Below are 18,101 nucleotides of genomic sequence, written 5' to 3'. Positions count from 1 at the left end.
TTCACTTACAAAAGCCCAAGTCTGAAGGAGGTCTGGTATTACCTGTATTTAGACACTGTTATTGGGCTGTCAATGCTTTAATGTGTTGGCAACAGGGGGCTCCGGATAACCTAGCCCCTGGGGCTCCCTTGTGGCTATGTATGGAGTCCAGCTCTGTTGTCAATTCCTCCTTGCCAGCCATGCTGTTCTCCAAGTTAGAGAAGCCTGGGACTTCAAAAAGTTTGAGTTTTGTTTTGAAAAATTCCATCAGAATTCTAAATCAGATTAGGAGCATTCTGAATTTATCAGAGACCTCTGTACAAACACCAATCTGTTTCAATCACTCCGTTCTACCCTCATGGTCAGATAAAACCTACCATGCTTGGAGGGAGAAGGGTCTAGTTTCTATTGAAGACCTGTACATAGAGGGATGGTTTGCAACATTTAGTCTGTTGAAAGATAAATTTAAGCTGGCTCATTCGCACTTTTTTCATTATTTACAAATTAGACACTACATTCAATCTAAGATTTGTAATTTTGAAATCCTTCCGGGAAACATATGTTTTTTTGATATTTTAAAGAACCCTCCTGACTCCAGGCATCTCATTTCTAAGTTTGTACGTTTGGTTGATAATTGCATTGTAGCATCTACTGTGAAGATTAGAGACGCCTGGAGAGAGAAGTTGGCCATTGAATTATCTGAAGCTGCCTGGGATAAGTGTTTGTCTATGATACAGGCTTGCTCTGTTAACAGCAGGCACCAACTGATCCAGTTTAAAGTTGTCCACCATCTCCATTACTCTAAAAATTGCACAGGATTTATCCTTCTGTCTCGCCAATGTGTGATAGATGCCAAGGGATGGAAGCCACGTTGTCGCACACCTTTTGGTTTTGCCCATTACTGACTGGATTTTGGTCCAAAATATTCGACTGGTACTCAAAGGCCTATGAAAGATCCTTCCCCTTGGAAGCTGGTCTTGCTATATTTGGCTGCTCGCAATTTACTATTTGTTTTCCTGCAGCCATACAACAGTCTCTGATGCTGGGGATGATTGTTGCCAAAAGACTTACCTTGATGGAATGGAAATCACCTTCTCTCCCTTCCTTTCGGAGATGGATGGCTGATTTGATCTCAGTCATACAGATGGAGAAACTTAGGTTCTTGAGAACCAATTCAACTAAAAACATTTCGGCTATCTGGGATCCATTTCTTGCCTACCTGGACGGGGCCGGGGGCAGATGAGCAATTTCCCCCCAGCTAATTTCTCACGGCCCTCATATGAGATTTAATGTTTAGTATTTTTGAGCACTTTGTACAATAGGCATCCCTCTAATTTTTTTTTTGCTTATTTCTTTTTTATACATGTCTGAGCTGGTATGTTTTTGTTGATTTCATTTTTTTTGAAAATTTTGAAAATAAAGTATTTAAAAAAAAGATATTAAAGGGATTTTTGTCTCATTCGTCAGAGAGCCACACCCATATGTACTCTGCTGCAATCCAAGAATGAAGTGTGTAGTACCTACCAAACAGGTAAAGGAAACTCATCAAAGCCTTTTCCCCACCACAAGGAAAAGTTGCAGTTGTTATTTGGGCATCCTAGCTGTATAAAATGACCCTTCAAGATTTGACAATATAATTTCCCCATTCGGTCTACTTATTCATTCAGTTTGTTGAATTTGCATCACCAAAGGAAATTTGGAGCTCCTCCACCACGAGCATTGCAGATCAGAAAGACTTTTCCATCCTGAGTAATAATTACAAATAAGTGTTAAATCTTGACTCTTTACAATGCTTACCTGTGGTACAAATGATAAAAGAGAAACAATATTGACACTGTTCTGTAAGCTATAGGAGCAGAATTAGGCCATTTGGCTCATCGAGTCTGCTTCACCATTTCATCATGGCTGATCTGTTTTCCCTCTAAACCCCAATCTCCTGCATACTCCCTGTATCCCTTCATGCCTTGACCAATCAAGAATCCTGTGTTGGTATCCCGGTAACTGATCATTCCTTCTGCACAAATAACAAAATACACAACCCGGCAAATGAGCTTGTCAAATATACAAGATCAAATTGCTTTAATATGCCTTCCGGATACCTCTGCATGGTCTAATCCTCTGATATTGTGCTCCCTTAATGATATAGTAAGACTAGTGCAAGGTTGTTTATTTTCATTGAAAGATGTTTCAGATCCCATGAAATGTAAATGAAAACTTACTGATCTTCTTGGCAATATTATAAAACTCTTGTTTTAATTTAATAATAAGGTTTACCTCTTTAGATAGCTACAAATGGATCATGTTCTTTGTTTAGATTTACTTCCAATGTTGGCCATTATTTATGTACCGTTACACGCTCTAAAGTAACCAGGCCATCTCTCATTGATATATAATTGGATTTATTTGTTCAAAATTCTAGATTCCAAATAATCTATTCATCTCTTGCAGAAAGAATGCAGATGAGGACTGCTCCATTTGCTGAAGAGTTTTAATAGGTGTCAATCAATGACTATCTTTGGTAAGAGCATGTTTAGCCACAAGCTCTTAACTTTCAATGGATTGCTGAGCCACCAGCATCTCAATATCTTTTGAGAGGGTCACCATTAACCAGCTGGATCAATCATACAAATACTGTGACTACAAATGATTTGGCAGTTGAATGTGCAGTTCTGGGGATGGGCTCCTTTGGCAAGTGATTTGCCACTCACCAGTCAGGGCGCCAAACGGTCACCATTCTGGTCTACAAAAATTCCTTCCGGGTGAAGAAATACTTCACCTGCAAGTCTGTCAGGGTCATCTACTGTAACTGATGTTCCCAGCATGGTATGCCTTACACCTCTGGATTGTTGCCTGTGCTATGCACCATTGAGGCTAAGAATAAGATGATTTGGTAGTTGAATGTGTGGCTGAAGAACTGGTGCAGAGGAAAGGGTTTCAGATTTGCAAATTATTGGGGTCCTTTCTGGGGAAGGTATAAACCTGTAAAAAAGGGACAGGTTACACCTGAACTTGAGGGGGACTAAAATCCTTGCAGGCAGGTTTAATAGTTTGTTAGGGGGATTGGAACAAGAGTGATGGTTCAGAGGATGGGCTAGTTGGCATAGAGGTAGATGCAGAATGAGAGAGGCTGTGAGGAAGGCCAGGCACGAGATGGGACATAGTTGCAGTCAGCAGCGGGAAGGGAGCAGCCTTTGGGGAGTATTTTGGTTAGTCCACACTCGGAGTATTGTGTTCTGTTCTGGTTGCCTCATTATAAGATGGATGTGGAAGCTTTAGAGAGGATGCAGCGGAGGTTTATCAGGTTGTTGCCTGGATAAGAGAGCATGTGCATGTCTTACAAGGAAAGGTTGAGTGAGTTAGGGCTTTTTCTCTTTGGACAAAAAGGTGACTTGATAGAGGTGTACAAGATGGTAAGACACATAGAGAGAGTGGACAGCCAGAGACTTTTTCCCAGGATGGAAATGGCTAATACAAAGGAGAATAAATTTAAGGTGATTGGAGGAAAGTATAAGGGATGTCAGAGGTAGTTTTTTACATAGGGAGTGGTGGGTGTGGAAAGTATTGCCAGGGATGGTGGTAGAGGCAGATACATTAGGCACATTTAAAAGACCCTTAGGTGGGAATGTGATTGAAAGAAAAATGGAGGGCTATGTGGGAGAGAAGTGTTAGTTTGATGTTAAAAGTTTGGCACAACATTGTGGGCTGAAGGGCCTGCACAGTTCGTTGTAACTGGATCTAAAACCAGGATCAACACCACAGTGAGAAAACCTTACCAGAAGGACTGCAATTGTTCAAAAGGGTGATTCGGTATCTATATTTCAAGGGCAATTGGGAATGGGAAGTAAATGATAGCTTTGCCAGGCAGGGCCATGATCCCAAATGTGAACATCTATTTCTCACCTGAGGAGCAAATTGGTAAAATGAATAGAGAAGAGAAGTCAGGTTCACTCAGAGTGGGATGGGGTCTGGAAACCACACACTGCCCAAAACGTGTTAGTGGCAAAAGCCTCCAATATACATAAATAATGAATAGACATACAGTAGTAATTAAAGAGTTGTGATTTGCAGGCATATTGATGTAATGTTAGAATCCGTGTAGCTTTGAATTACCTCCTCGTGCTTCATAATTCAATCACAGGGAACAGAATGTGGGTGGGGGGGTCGTTACGGGTTTGTACAGCTTTAAACCTGTTGTGTAACTGCTGTGTTGATGTCAATGTTGATGCTGTTTTGGTGAGGAGAGGAAGGCGGGGGGGAAGAGAAAAGGGAGCAGCGGCGCATGCGCAGTGCGGATGCTGTTGAACCAGCACCATGATGACGGCGGCTGCGATGTGCGAGATGCGGCGACTGGATCGTTAAGGAAACACAACAAAGCTCGGGACGATTAGAACTGGGACAACAGGAGAGAACCGAGTGGATTGGGCCGCCCTCCCTCCCTCCTTCCCGCCCCCCCGCTCTCCCCTCGGGGGGGAGCGAACAACTCGGACCGATGAACCTGGCCAGCCAGAGCGGGGAGGGTGGCAGCAGCCAGCTCCTCTTCGCCAACTTCAACCAGGACACCACGTAAGGAAGCCCCGAGGCCGGGAGCAGAGGCGGCGTGGAGGGAGCGCGGTTTTGGGAAGGCCCGGGATGTGCGGCCTGGGCTGCAGTGGAGTGCGGATAGGGGCCCTCTGCCGATCATGTCGCCGCGTCTGGTCACTTTTATAAGTTTGTCTTCTTCAAAATTTGTTCAAAAAAATTAGATTTGTTAAATGTCAATCCCTTGGTATGCGTTTTAAAAGCAGGCGCATCAGGGAAAAATGTTGAGCTTATTATGGAGTTCATAGATTTTGATGTGCATTGTCTAAGTGGATACTACCTTTTTTGAAATCATCTTTGGTTCTGCTGTGGTACAGTATTATGGAACGCAGGTGTTATGTTTGTGTTGACAACAGTTTACTGTTACTCCAAAAAATAAGTACAGATAGGGTCTTGATATTATGCTAATTTGTATTTCATCCAGTCAAATTACTTTGATTCAGGAATTAAAATCGAAATTAGGTTTAATGCTACTGGCATATGTTTGTGTAATCTGATGTTTTGCAGCAGCAGTACATTGCAATACATAATTTAAAAAACTAAAATTACAATATGTATATATAAAAAATTAAGTTAAATAGTGCACAAAGAGAGGAAAAATAGTGAGTAAGTGTTCATGGATTCATTGTATATTCAGAAAGGGAAGAGTCTGTTCCTGAAACGTTAAGTGTGTGTCTTCAGGCTCTTGTACCACCTCTTTGTTGGTAGCAAGGAGAAGAGGTTATGTCTTGGGTGGTAGATGACGTGTTTTTGAAACATTGCCTTTTGAAGGTGTCCTCGATGCTGGGGAGGCTAGTGCTCCTGATGGAGCTGGATGAGTTTACAACTTTCTTCAGCTTTTTCCGATCCTGTGCAATAGCCACCTCCATACCTGACAGTGATGCAGCCAGTTAGAATGCTCTCCGCGTACATCTGTAGAAATTTGCAAGAAACTGATGAAATATAGCCGCTGTTGTGCCTTCTTTGTAATTGCATCGATATGTTGGGCCCAGGATAGATCTTCAGAGATAGTGATAACTAGGAACTTGGAACTGCTCCCTGTTTCCACTGCTATCCTTCGATGACAACAGGTGTGTGTTCTCTTAACTTCCCCTTTCTGAAGTCCATAATCAGCTCCTTGGTCTTACTGATGTTGAGGCACGGTGGTGGTTATGACACCAATCAACCAGTTTATCTCTCTCTCTCCTGTATGCCTCCTCGTCGCTATTTGAAATTCTGCTAACAATAGTTGTCTTGTCTGCAGATTTATAGATGGCATTTGAGCTGTGCCTAGCCACACATAATTGTGGATGTAGAGAGAGTAGAGCAGTGGACTAAGCACCACTCTTGAACTGTGCTAGTGTTGATTGTCAGTGAGGAGATAATATTTTTGATCTGCACTGACTGTGGTCTCTCGGTAAGGAAGTCAGTGATCCAGTTGCAGAGGGAGGTACAGATGTTCAGATTTTCAGCTTGTTGATAGAACTTAGATTAAATGCTGAGCTGTGATCATAAACAACAGCCTGACATAGGTATTGCTATTGTCCAGGTGATCCATGGCCAACTGGAGAGCCAATGAGATTGTGGTGCAGGCAAATTGCAGCAGATCCAGGTCCTTACTTGGGCAGGAGTTGATTCTAGTCATGACCAACCTCTCAAAGTACTTCATCACAGTAGAAGTGAGAGCCACTGGACAATAGTTGAGGCAGCTCACCCTGCTTTTCATCCTCGGCACTGGTAAGATTGTTGCCCTTTTGAAGCAGGAGGGAACCCCGGACAGCAGCAGTGAGAGTTTGAAGATGACCTTGAACACTCCTGCCAGTTGGTTGGCATGGGTTTTGGAGCCCTATCAGGTACACCATTAAGGCCTGATGACTTGCGAGGGCTCACCCTCTTGAAGGATGTTCTGATGTCAGCCTCTGAGACAAAGGTCGCAGGTGCTGCAGGGATTTGCACAGGTGTAGTTTTATCCTCCCTTTCGAAGTGTGTGTAAGAGGCATTGAGCTCATCTTGGGAGTTTTCATTTCAGGAAGTAACCCTGATAGAGCTGTCGTGCACCTAATTCAGTCTGTAACCTCAGTTTGAATTGTTTTTTCATTCTTAAAAATAGCCTTCCAAAGATCATAACCTGGACTTCTTGTATAGTTCTAGATCACCAGTCGTGAATGCTACAGATCTAGTCCTCAGCACAATATGAATCTTCTGGTTCATCCACTGCTTTTGGTTTCGGTATGTCTGGTACGTCCTCAAAGGAACACACTCATTCACACACAAGTTGGTGATAACTGTGGCATATTCATTCATATTCATTGATGATTCCCTGAATATTGTCCAGTTGACCAACTGAAAGCAGTCCTGTAAGCTGCCCCTGACCATGCTTTCATGGTCCTCAGCATTAGTGCTACGGTTTTTAGTGTCTGTCTATATGCTGGGAATATAATTACAACTGAGTGATCAGACTTTTCAAAGTGTGGGCATGGGATGGCACGGTAAGCATTCCTAATGGTGGTATAGTAGTCATCAAAAGTATTGGCTGCTCTGACTCAAAAGAGGGGAAAAAAATCTGTGATGTATTTTCATTGTGGACATTCTTCCAAATGGACTGGTTTGTTTAGTACCTGTTCGAATGTCTGATATTTTATTTTCATTGAGAGCTACATTTGAGGCCTCTGCTTGTGTTATTAGATTATCCCATCAAAGGGTTTGATTGGTGTAACTGCCTTGGATTCAACACCTCAAGCATGAAGCATTTTTTGATTTAGGCCTGTTGTAATGAATCTAACCCAGATGCACTTGCAACCATGAGGTACATACCCAGTGATTAATTTGTTCCCGGAGACATTCTGGGGTAGTGGTGAATTTAATACAATTTCTTGCCAAAGGGCCCAAGTTTTGCTTTACATTTGTTTAAAACTGTTTGAATAGGGGAGGGCTTTGTTCTGAATATGCTCAAAGTTGAGTGATTATCATCAGCTGGGTGAGGTTTTAATATAGCTCACCCAGCTGATGATAATCACACAATTTTAATATGGCTCTGGAGGATACAGTATTCATCAAGAAACAAAGGCTAAAGTGCCTGTGCTTGTGTGGTATGCATCTTGATAGACTGCCACTTGAGGATTTTTTTTGTTATTTCTCATGGTGTATTCTCTAGTGACACCGTAGCTAAGTGTTAGTGGTGCTGACAGTATTTATGTGGAACTTGATGTAGGTAATGAAGGATAACAGTATTGATCTGCCTCCTTCTACACTTGGACTGTAGTAGCCCAAGGTTGGAGCCTCAGTAGGACTCGAGAAATTTGGCCTCCAGATCTGCCATGAATAGAAATGGAAACCCATTACTTTGCACTTGTGGAGCAAACACCCAGTGAGAAATTTTCTTTGGTCTTGTGTGTAAGTTGGGAGCCTTGTTTTTTTTTAGTTTTGTATATAATTCAAAGCAGACAATTTACAATCTCTTTCTGGCCTTTGGTTCAATCAAACCAGTGCTTTGCATGCCCTACCAGAATGGTTGTGGTGGAGTTGAGGGTGGGGAGTGAGTTGATGGTGGAATCACACAGGGATGTGGATATGGTCCCTGGTATTCAAATAAGAATCTTTCTGTTAAGTTTTGTTCAGTTATGGTCCTTGGAGAAGGTTACACCAGTCTCACTGTCAGTTAATTTCTAAATGAAGTATCAAGGGATTTATCCAGTTGTACAAAGAATTTATTGCAAGTCGGATTGAAACAGATTCAAAATTTATTTTCCTTCCACCTTTTGGGTGCCTAAATATTACTGGTAATTGCATTCTACCTACCAAAAATAATGTTGCTTTAAGTGTGCATGTTTAATTAATTATGAGTATAGTGTATTCTTTTGAATTAAAGAACCGTTATCATGAACTGTTTATGATCATGACAAACATTTTATTGTAACTTTAGGTTCATAGCATTGGCAAAGAGCAAATATAGCAAAAAGTCACTGAAATACTCTACATAAATAATATTGGAATTCGATGATATTAATTTGCTTAGAAGTTTTAAAGATATCTTGGTGAGGAGAAAGCTGAACAATATAAGGACTCTAAAGCTACCAATGGTGAAGTGATATATATGGTGGATGAGCAGCTCATGGATTATTGTCATATCTAATTGCACAGGTGAGTGGCATCTGGTTATGTTGTAGTGATTTGCGTCATATACAGTAGATTCTGGTTAATTGGGCCATTAGTTACTCAGGGCTGCCGCTTATTTGGGACAACTTTAAAAGAACAGAAACTAATTGAGAAACTAGCCAGGATTCCCGTTGTTTATTTGGAACATTATACAGTTTAATTGGTACATAAGAATTTTGATGAACAGTTTCTAACTGGCATCAGTCATGTGCACTTGCATGGCTGTTAAACATTACGCTGTGCTTCGAACAAAGTTTTTAAATACTGTCCATTGCATGTGTTTGTGTTCAAAAAGTAACTTTCTTTTGTCACTGATCATTCGCAAGAAGTATAGGCAGTAAGACATTTCAGAATTGTTTTGCTTGCTGCGGTTTCAAGCATTCAGGCTTGGAGATGGCAGAAACAGCCAGGCCTAAAAATGAATTGGTTTCATTACTTCAAGTTAGGAACTATGAAGAATTTGAAGGTATCAACAATCATTTTAAATGTTACAATGAAAATTAAGATTTGGAATATGCAGTTGTTGAAAACATTGTATGAAGGCGGTACATTATCTGCAGTAGGTGTCTGCGCTGATTTTGTTCATTTATAGTCAATCAAAAGAATGCAGCAGCATACACTGAATTCCTTTATCAATAACTATTACAAACTAATACAGTTTTATAGTACTGTAGTAGTATTGGTAGTAACTAGCTTGTTCTGTATTTCATTTAAATGCACAATTTGTTACTTAGTTAAATGGTAGTTTGTCTGTTTTATACCCTGTTAACTATTTTCATTAAACCGGCAAATTGGGGAAGCCGCTTAATTGGGCTAAAATGTACTGAGGTCAGTGACCAATGGTGTTCAGCAGAGATCTGTTCTGGGACCCCTGCTGTTTGTGATTTTTACACATGACCAGGTTGAAGAAGTAGAAGGGTGGGTTAGTAAGTTTGCTGATGACGCAAAGGTTGGGGGTGTTGTGGATAGTCTGGAGGGTTGTCAGAGGTTACAGTGGGACATCGATAGGATGCAGAACTGGGCTGAGAAGTGGCAAATGGACTTCAATGCAGATAAGTGTGAAGTGGTTCATTTGGGTAGGTCCAATTTGAAGACAATATATTAATGGTAAGACACTTGGCATTGTGGAGGATCTGAGAGACCTGGGGTCCGTCTCAATAGGACACTCAAAGTTGCTGCGCAGGTTGACAGTGCTATTAAGAAGCCATATGGTGTGTTAGCGTTCATCAACCATGGAATTGAGTTCAAGAGCCATGAGGTAATGTTACAGCTATACAAGACCTTGGTCGGACCCTACTTGGAGTACTGTGTTCATTTCTGGTTACCTCTCTACAGGAAGGATGTGGATAGTACAGGAAGGATGAAGAGAGTGCAGAGGAGATTTTCAAGGATGTTGCCTGGATTGGAGGGCATACCTTATGAAAATAGGTTGAGTGAACTTGACCTTTTCTCTTTGGAGTGACAGAGGATGAAAGGTGACCTGATAGAGGTGTATAAGATGATGAGGGGCATTGATTGTGTGGATAGCCAGAGGCTTTTTCCCAAGGCTGAAATGGCTAACATGAGGGGGCATGGTTTTAAGGTGCTTGGAAATGGGTACTGAGGGGATGTCAGAGGTAAGTTTTTCCACAGAGAGCTGGGGGTGTGTGGAATGCAGTGCCAGCGGCAGTGGAAGCGGATACAATAGGGTCTTTTAAGAGCCTCTTAGGTAGGTACATGGAGCTTAGAAAACTAGAGGGCTATGCACTAGGGAAATTCTAGACAGTTTCTAGAGTAGGTTACATGGTTGGCACAACATTGTGGGCCGAAGGGCCTGTAATGTGCTGTAGATTTCTATGTTCTATAACTTGGGGTAAAAAGCACATTTCTGAAAGTGTTCAGGGGCAAAGGCACCAGGGTATACTATATCTGCATAAATTCTTAAATGGCTTTGTTAGTTGAGAAAATGATTAAAAAAATGGAGAATATAGTTATGATAAACTTGTATAAAGTACTGGTTAGTTCAGAACTGGAATTTGATATCCAAATCAGGTCGTCACATTTTGGGAAGAACCTAGAGGGTGCAGAAAAGGTGTACTTAAAGGTTTCTAAGGATATTAAGTTTCAGCTGTAAGATTAGACTGGAAAATTTGCATATGTGTTTCTTGAAATGGAAAGGTTGAGGAAATTTTGGTCCACAAGATCGTGTTTGGTTTAGTTAGTTAACAGGATAGAGACAATATTGTTATTAGTGGATGATCTGGGACTGGAGGGGCATGTTATTAAAATTTTGGATAAGCGGAAAATTTCTACATGACTAGTTCCAATCTGTAAGTTTCTGTCTATGGAATCGTTCACCAGCAACTTTGATGTGTGTTACTGTACTGTGTGTGTGTGTTTGTGTGTATGGGAGTCAAATGCCTCCTTTTGTGTCATGATACTGTATTAGCATTCACTTACTTTTGATCTGCCTCTATTTTCTCAATAAGTTGTTTGCCTTTTCTGTTTTATCACACTTTTGCCTTGTGCATTGTGATTCCAAGGAACTGTGGCATTCTGTTCACTTGTGTTTTATTTGCTTGGAGAAGGAAAACTCGGATTTTTAAACCTCTGCTGCCTTGCAGCCATACCCACCCATGGGAAAGGCTTCCGGGGTAAACCCTGAGGAAGAAATCCAGAGTCGGGGTCACTAAGGCAGTTTGATGTTGTTTACAACTTTACTCTGGCAAACTCTGCGATGACGCTGGTGCCAAGCTGTTCCCTTGGACTACATCAGTGATGTGGAGAGGGGGAACCTGCTGCATGGGCAACAGCTGGTTCTTCAAATCTTCCCACCCAGGCTTGCACTCTGGAGAGGACACAGTCCACCAGAGGCACAAACCCGTGATCCCTGGGATCGATAGCTGTATACTATTTGCACTTCCTGTTCACGGGGGAGGCAGTTTTTCTTTTCCTTATGAACATTTTAACTTAAATTTTGGAGGGCAGGATGGTTATTTTGCATGTAAAATATAAGGTTATTATTGTTCATGTTCTCCTCTGCCAGATTTGTGCAGTGTTACGTTGCAAGGACAGAAATAATAAGGCAAAAATTTGTGTATGTGTAGCCCATTAGTCTTTCCAATGTGTTTTACAAGCAAAAAGATACCTTTGAGTTGGGTAAAGTATCAACTACTTTTCACACAGTGAGGTACCACAGACTGCACTGAAGCTGGGGAGTGGTGAAGGAGGGGATGGAGGTGGGAGAGGTATCAGTTAATCTGCTTTTGCTACAATCATGGCAGAAAAATGCAGTTTTGAAGCAGTTATTCGGATCATGCATGTTTGGGTGGAAAAAGGAAAAACTGGAAAAGTATCATTTTCCTATACAGAGTAGTAAATACTTGTAAGATTGCATGGAAATTTAGCCGGGTTTCCAAAATGTGGAGCAACTGCAAGTCCAGTTGATCATACTGGGTTTTAGTCAAATTTATTGTCATTCAACCATGCACGTCACCAAACGGAACAATGTACTTCCAGACCAAAGTGCACAGCAAAGTACATATAATTTACATACATAACACAATTTATTTGTGGTAATATTACTTTAGCAAATAATAAGGTGCATATACGATCCAAGTTAAAAAGTAAACAATAAAACATTACTGGTGCTTCATACGTGATGAGATCAGGGAGGTGGCAGGGAGTTCAATAGTCTTACAGCCTTGGGGAAGAAGCTGTTTCTCATCCTAACAGTTTTTGCCCTAATGCTACGGTACCTCCTCCCTGATGGGAGGGGGTCAAAGAGATTGTTGGATGGATGGGAGGGATCCCTGAAAATGCTAAGGGCCCTGTGTACGCAGTACACCTGATAACTATCTCTGATGGGTGGATGATCCCTGATGATCTCTCAGCAGTCCTCGCTGTTCATTGTATTTCCCATACCAGATGGAGATGTAGCTGTGCATAGCTTTCCACGATTTTGTAGATGTTGTCCTTTACCATCATGAAAATTCATCACAGAAATTTCTATGTGCCCAAGTTGCATTTTGACTGGAACTTCCTTAATTTCATGAAACAAACTAAACCTATTTCAGCAGAACTGGTGTGAAAACTGTTGATGTTTTCTGGAAATAATTTCAGTCATGCCTATTGATATGTTAGTTTGGTTTCATTCAAACATAAACCAAACTTCAAATTTCCTTTTGGTTTGGTTTATAAAATAGAATTTTGACCCAGACTTTATATCTGATCAAAACATGTTCACCTTCTTACTCCTTATAAGGACTTGTTCTAAATAATACATGTCCAATATCGCTTAGTGAATGTCTCGACCTGAAATGTCGACTCTTTATTCCTTTCCATAGATGCTGCCTGATCTGATGAGTTCCTCCAGCATTTTGTGTGTGTTATTCTGGATTTCCAGCATCTGCAGAATCTTGTGCTTAGACTTGGTGAATTTTCTGCTTTCAATATGCTTACTAAGTAGTCAACAAAATGATTTTGTTTGAAACTCAAATTGAATAATAATTAAGATTTTATTATTGCAGTTACTTGTACGCATTTACCGAAGTGTTGTATGTGTTCATATTATGGGCTGGAATTTGATGGGCAGTTCTGGTGTTTACCCCAACTAAAAGTTGAGGTTCAGGACAGGTAAAGTGACCCAGAAATGTTATTATAATATTCCATTTGATTTGGTCACTTCTCAGTCATGCTGAAAGTAAAGTATGATATTCAAATGAATTTCTAGCTTGTAAACTTTCATTACTAGGTTGTTCGTTAGGGAGTTGCAGATCTTCTCTTCCATACTTCCGGAATGAATGAAAGTTGGACAGCAGCTAATACTTTTTTCCTCTTGCCTTTTACCTTGTAGCAGCAACCCTTTAATCTTTTGTGTATTCCATTGACTGGACATGTCTCCGTATTTTCCAGTTCTGATGAAGGTTTAGAATTCTGGAGTGTTTTGTTTCTGTCTCAGCAGATGTTGCCTGTCAAATTGAGTAGATGCATCTGTGTTTGGTTTCAGCATACCAGCTCTGCAGTTCTTCACATTTGCGGGGGGAGAAAAGATCTTCCCTATTTCACGTGCTTTTTTTTTTACTATGTTTTGGAAGAAGGAATACGCAGATTTCAATAACATCAGAAGCAATAATTCTGGTTAGCAATATTTCATATTCTATATCTTTCAATCTAATTAAAGTCTATACATTTTACAGCAGCAACTGTTATTAGCACCACAACAGCATGTAAAGTCAAATGTATCAGTATTACAGTGGACTAAAGGGAATTACAGAGGCATGAGAGAGGAGTTGGCCAGAATTGATTGGAAAAGAACACTGACAGGGATGATGGCAGAGCAACAATGGCTGGAATTTCTGGAAGCAATTTGGAAGGCACAGGACATATACATTAGAGGAGTAAGTATTCTAAAGGAAAGATGACATAACAATGGCTAACAAGAGAAGTCAAAGCCACCATTAAAGCCAAAGAGAGGGCATATAATACAGGTTTCCCCTGCCATCCGAAGGTAGAGCGTTCCTACGGAAGGGTTGGTAAGCCAGAATGTCGTAAAGTGAAAAAGCAATCCCCATTTATTTATATGGGGAAAATTTGTGAGTGTTCGCAGACTCAAAAAATAACCTACCAAATCATGCCAAATAACACACACAACCTACAATGACAGTAACATATAGTAACAGCAGGAATGATATGATAAATACACAGCCTATATAAAGCAGAAATTCTTTTCTACAATCATTGCTGCACTGTTCTCTGTAGCGAAAATCTCGTGCAAGCGCTCTCGGCAGAAACACTCTCTCCAGTAACCTTTATGCTATGAAGCTGCCGAATCGTACCAAATAACACATAGAAATACAGCCTATATAAAGTAGAAATAACATATGTACAGTGTAGTATCACTTACTGGAATTGAAAAGTCAGTGCCAAGCACACTGATGATGGTGTGTTTGGCTGAGTCGTTGGAGGCTAGGGTGGTGCAGTGGTCCCCAACCTCCAAGTCGCCGACTGATACCGATCCGCAAAGAATGCAGCGGTAGCAGGGACGCACCCAGCACATCTTTAAGAAAAAAGCCGAAATAAACAAGGTAATTAATTAGGTGCCGCCCGGCACGTAAATGTCAGCCCAGATCAGAGGCAACGCAATTGGCAATCACCTCTGATCTGGGCTAACATTTACGTGCTAGGTGGCACCAAATTAATTAGCATGTTTATTTCGGCTTTTTTCTTAAAGGTGTGTTGGGTGTGTTCTGGCTACCACTGCATTCTCTGCGGCAATGTATCGGTCCGCGGTCTGGGGGTTGGGGTGGTGGGACACTGGGGTATCATCTCATCGTCGTCTGTTTCCATCAGGGTAGGCAGGTCATCTTCTTCTATGTCTGCCTGCCTTGATGTCGAAGGTCAAGGTTCGTCGTCTGCTATGGCTGATGTAGAAGGCTTGAAAAACAACAGTATGCTTGACTGCTTAGCCTCGTGCATTTTTCTATCATACAGTTCTTTGTAAGCACTCAAACCATCCTGCAAATATGCCCTAAGCCTGCATACCCTTTCAAGATTAAAGTCGTACTTTTCTGCAATCATTGTTGTCAACTGCAGTGAAAATCTCACAGAGTTGCTTCACGTTCAGTTCCTGGACGACTTCACTTTCGGTCTGTTTGCTACTGCATTCGGTTTCGATTGTTATCCTTTCCTCTTCCAATTGCATCAGCTCTTCATCTATCAGTTCTTGGTCATGGGATGCCAAAACCTCTTCAACATCATCTTCATCAGCTTCCACAGGCCAAACTCACTTCGTCCTTACTTTGTTCACCACGATCAAAACACTTAATTATGTCTAGTTTTACGCTAAGCGTAACACCCTTACGAACTGTTTTTAAGGCTTTTCTGATACCTTAGAACTCATCTTGCTAACGGCTGCTCACAGGCACGTGTTTAAGCAATGCCGGCTAGAATGCAGTTCTGGGGGAGGAGCTTGGCTGCTTGGGGCGTGCGCTGCCTTTTTTCGTAACAGTGAAAACACCTGTTAGCGAAATGGGTAACTAATGTAGGTGTTTCGTAACAGCGAGGTTTCGTAAAGCGAACGTTTGAAAAGCGGGGGACACCTGTAGAGCAAAAATTAGTGCGAAGTTAGAGGATTGGGAAGCTTTCAAAAACCAACAGAAAGGCAACAAAAAATTCATTAAGAATGTAAAGATGGAATATGAAAATAAGATAGCTAATATTAAAAATTATATCAAACATTTTTTAAGTTACATAAAGTGTAAAAGGGAGGTGAGCGTGGATATAGGACCGCTGGAAAATGATGCTAGAGACTTAGTAATAGGGGGAAGGAAATTGCAGGTGAACTGAATAAGTATTTTGTATCTGTCTTCACTGAGGATGACACGAGCAGTATGGTGGAAGTTTCAGGTATCAGGGGTCATGAATTGTGTGAAGTTACCATAACTAGAGAGAAGATTCTTGGGAAACTGAAAGGTCTGAAGGTAGGTAAGTCAACTGGACCAAATGGTGTACACCCCAGAGTTCTGAATGTGGTGGCTGAAAAGATTGTGGAGGAATTGGTAATGATCTTTCAAGAATCACTAGATTCTGGAATGGTTCTGGAAGACTGGAAAATTGCAAATATCACTCCACTCTTTAAGAAGGGAGAGGGGCAGAACAAAGGAAACCATAGGCCAGCTAGTCTGACATTGGTGTTTGGGAAGATGTTGGAGTCACTTATTTAGGATAAGGTCTCAGGGCACTTGGAGGCACATGATAAAATAGGCTGTAGTCAGCATGGCTTTCTCAAGGGAATATCTTGTCTAACAGACTGTTAGAATTCTTTGAAGAAATATAGAAGGACTTAGATTAGCATAATGGGCAAAACAGCGGCAGATGGAATGCAGTGTCGGGAAGTGCAGAGTCATGCACTTCGGTGGAAGAAATGAAAGGGTTGACTGTTTTCTAAATGGAGAGAAAATATGAAAAACAGGTGCAAAGGGACTCGGGCCCTTGTGCAGGATTCTTCAAAGGTTAATGTACAGTTGAATCTGTGGTGAGGAAGGCAAGTGCAATGTTAGCACTCATTTCAAGAGGATTAGAATATAGAAGTGAGGATGTAATGTTGAAACTTTATAAAGCACTGGTGAGGCCTCACTTGGAATATTGTGAGCAAGTTTGGGCCTCTTATCTTAGAAAGGATATGCTGAAACTGGAGGAAGTTCATGAAAATGATTGCAGGATTGAAAGGCTTGTCATACTAAGGGCATTTGATTGCTCTGGGTCTGGTATTCATTAAAATTATAAAGAATGAGGGGTTACCTAATTGAAACCCATCGGATGCTGGAAGGCCTTGATAGAGTGGATGTGGTGAATATGTTTCCTATGGTAGGAGAGTCCAGGACCAGAGGACGGAGCCTCAGAATAGAGGGACATCCTTTTAGAATGGAGATGAGGAGGAATTTCTTCAGTCCGAGAATGGTGAATCTGTGGAATTATTTGCCACAGGCAGCTGAGGAGCCAAAGTTTTTATGTATAGTTAAGGCCGAGTTTGATAGTTTCTTGATTGCTCATGGCACGAACAGATACAGGAAGAAGGTAGGGGATTGGGTATAAGAGGGAAAATTGCATCAGCCATGATAAAATGGCGGAGCAAATTCGATGGGCCAGATGGCCTAAATGGCCTAATTCTGCTGCTATATCTTATGGTCTTGTATTTGAAAGTTCTGATATATTCATATATTCAGTGCAAAGGAGGACAATCAATTGTGAATGATAGATTCAGAATTTTCAATGACATGAGACAGGGTTTCTAAAGTTTTGTGCACAGCTCTGAAATACAGTGGATTCTGGTTAATTTGGACATAAAGGAATGACTAGATTTTAGCCCAAATATGCTGTGGTACCAATTAGGCAAAGTTTCATGGAAATAACTAAAAATGCATTAAAAAGTCAAATTGTTGTTTAACTGAGTAACAAATGATGTATTGAACTGAAATACAAAACAAATTAAAACACTGCTGATGCTAATACAGTATTAGTTCCTAATTGTGTGTATGAGTTCCTAATTGTTATTGTTAGAGGAATTCATCCAGTGTATCTCTACACTGCCATGAGCTTTTGATTGACTGTAAATGACAGTCACCTAATGCAGATAATAGTCTGCCTTCATGCAATCCTAATGACAATTGCATCCTCTAAATCTTCATTTTCATTGTAACATTCAAGATGATTGTCAATTATGTAATTAAATGATATACGGAAATTAGAACACCACCAATACTTTTATAGTATTATAAAACTGTATTAGTTTATAATAGCTCTGATGGAAGAGTTTGTCCAGTGGAGGTGGCTGTGTTCCTTTGACTGTACATGAATATAATCAGCTCAGACTCCAGGTGCAGATAGTGGACTGCCTTCATACAATGCTTTCAATGATTGCATCCTTCAAA

The 18,101-nt window shown here is 40.9% G+C and overlaps 1 protein-coding gene across 1 annotated transcript in view; it reads left to right on the top strand.

Moving 5' to 3' along the window:
* The first annotated feature begins 4,251 nt into the window (after positions 1-4,251).
* Positions 4,252-18,101, top strand: part of wipi2 (WD repeat domain, phosphoinositide interacting 2) — a 94,221-nt gene continuing 80,371 nt past the window's right edge. The window contains exon 1 of the mRNA XM_063058944.1: positions 4,252-4,542. Within this exon, the coding sequence (XP_062915014.1) occupies positions 4,469-4,542 (74 nt within the window). The 5' untranslated portion in view covers positions 4,252-4,468. The remainder of the gene's footprint in view (positions 4,543-18,101) is intronic.

Source organism: Mobula hypostoma, chromosome 9, assembly GCF_963921235.1.
Source record: "Mobula hypostoma chromosome 9, sMobHyp1.1, whole genome shotgun sequence".
Lineage (NCBI taxonomy): Eukaryota > Metazoa > Chordata > Chondrichthyes > Myliobatiformes > Myliobatidae > Mobula > Mobula hypostoma.
Note: the sequence above shows the minus strand (reverse complement) of the source record. Positions and strands in the feature narration are given on the sequence as shown.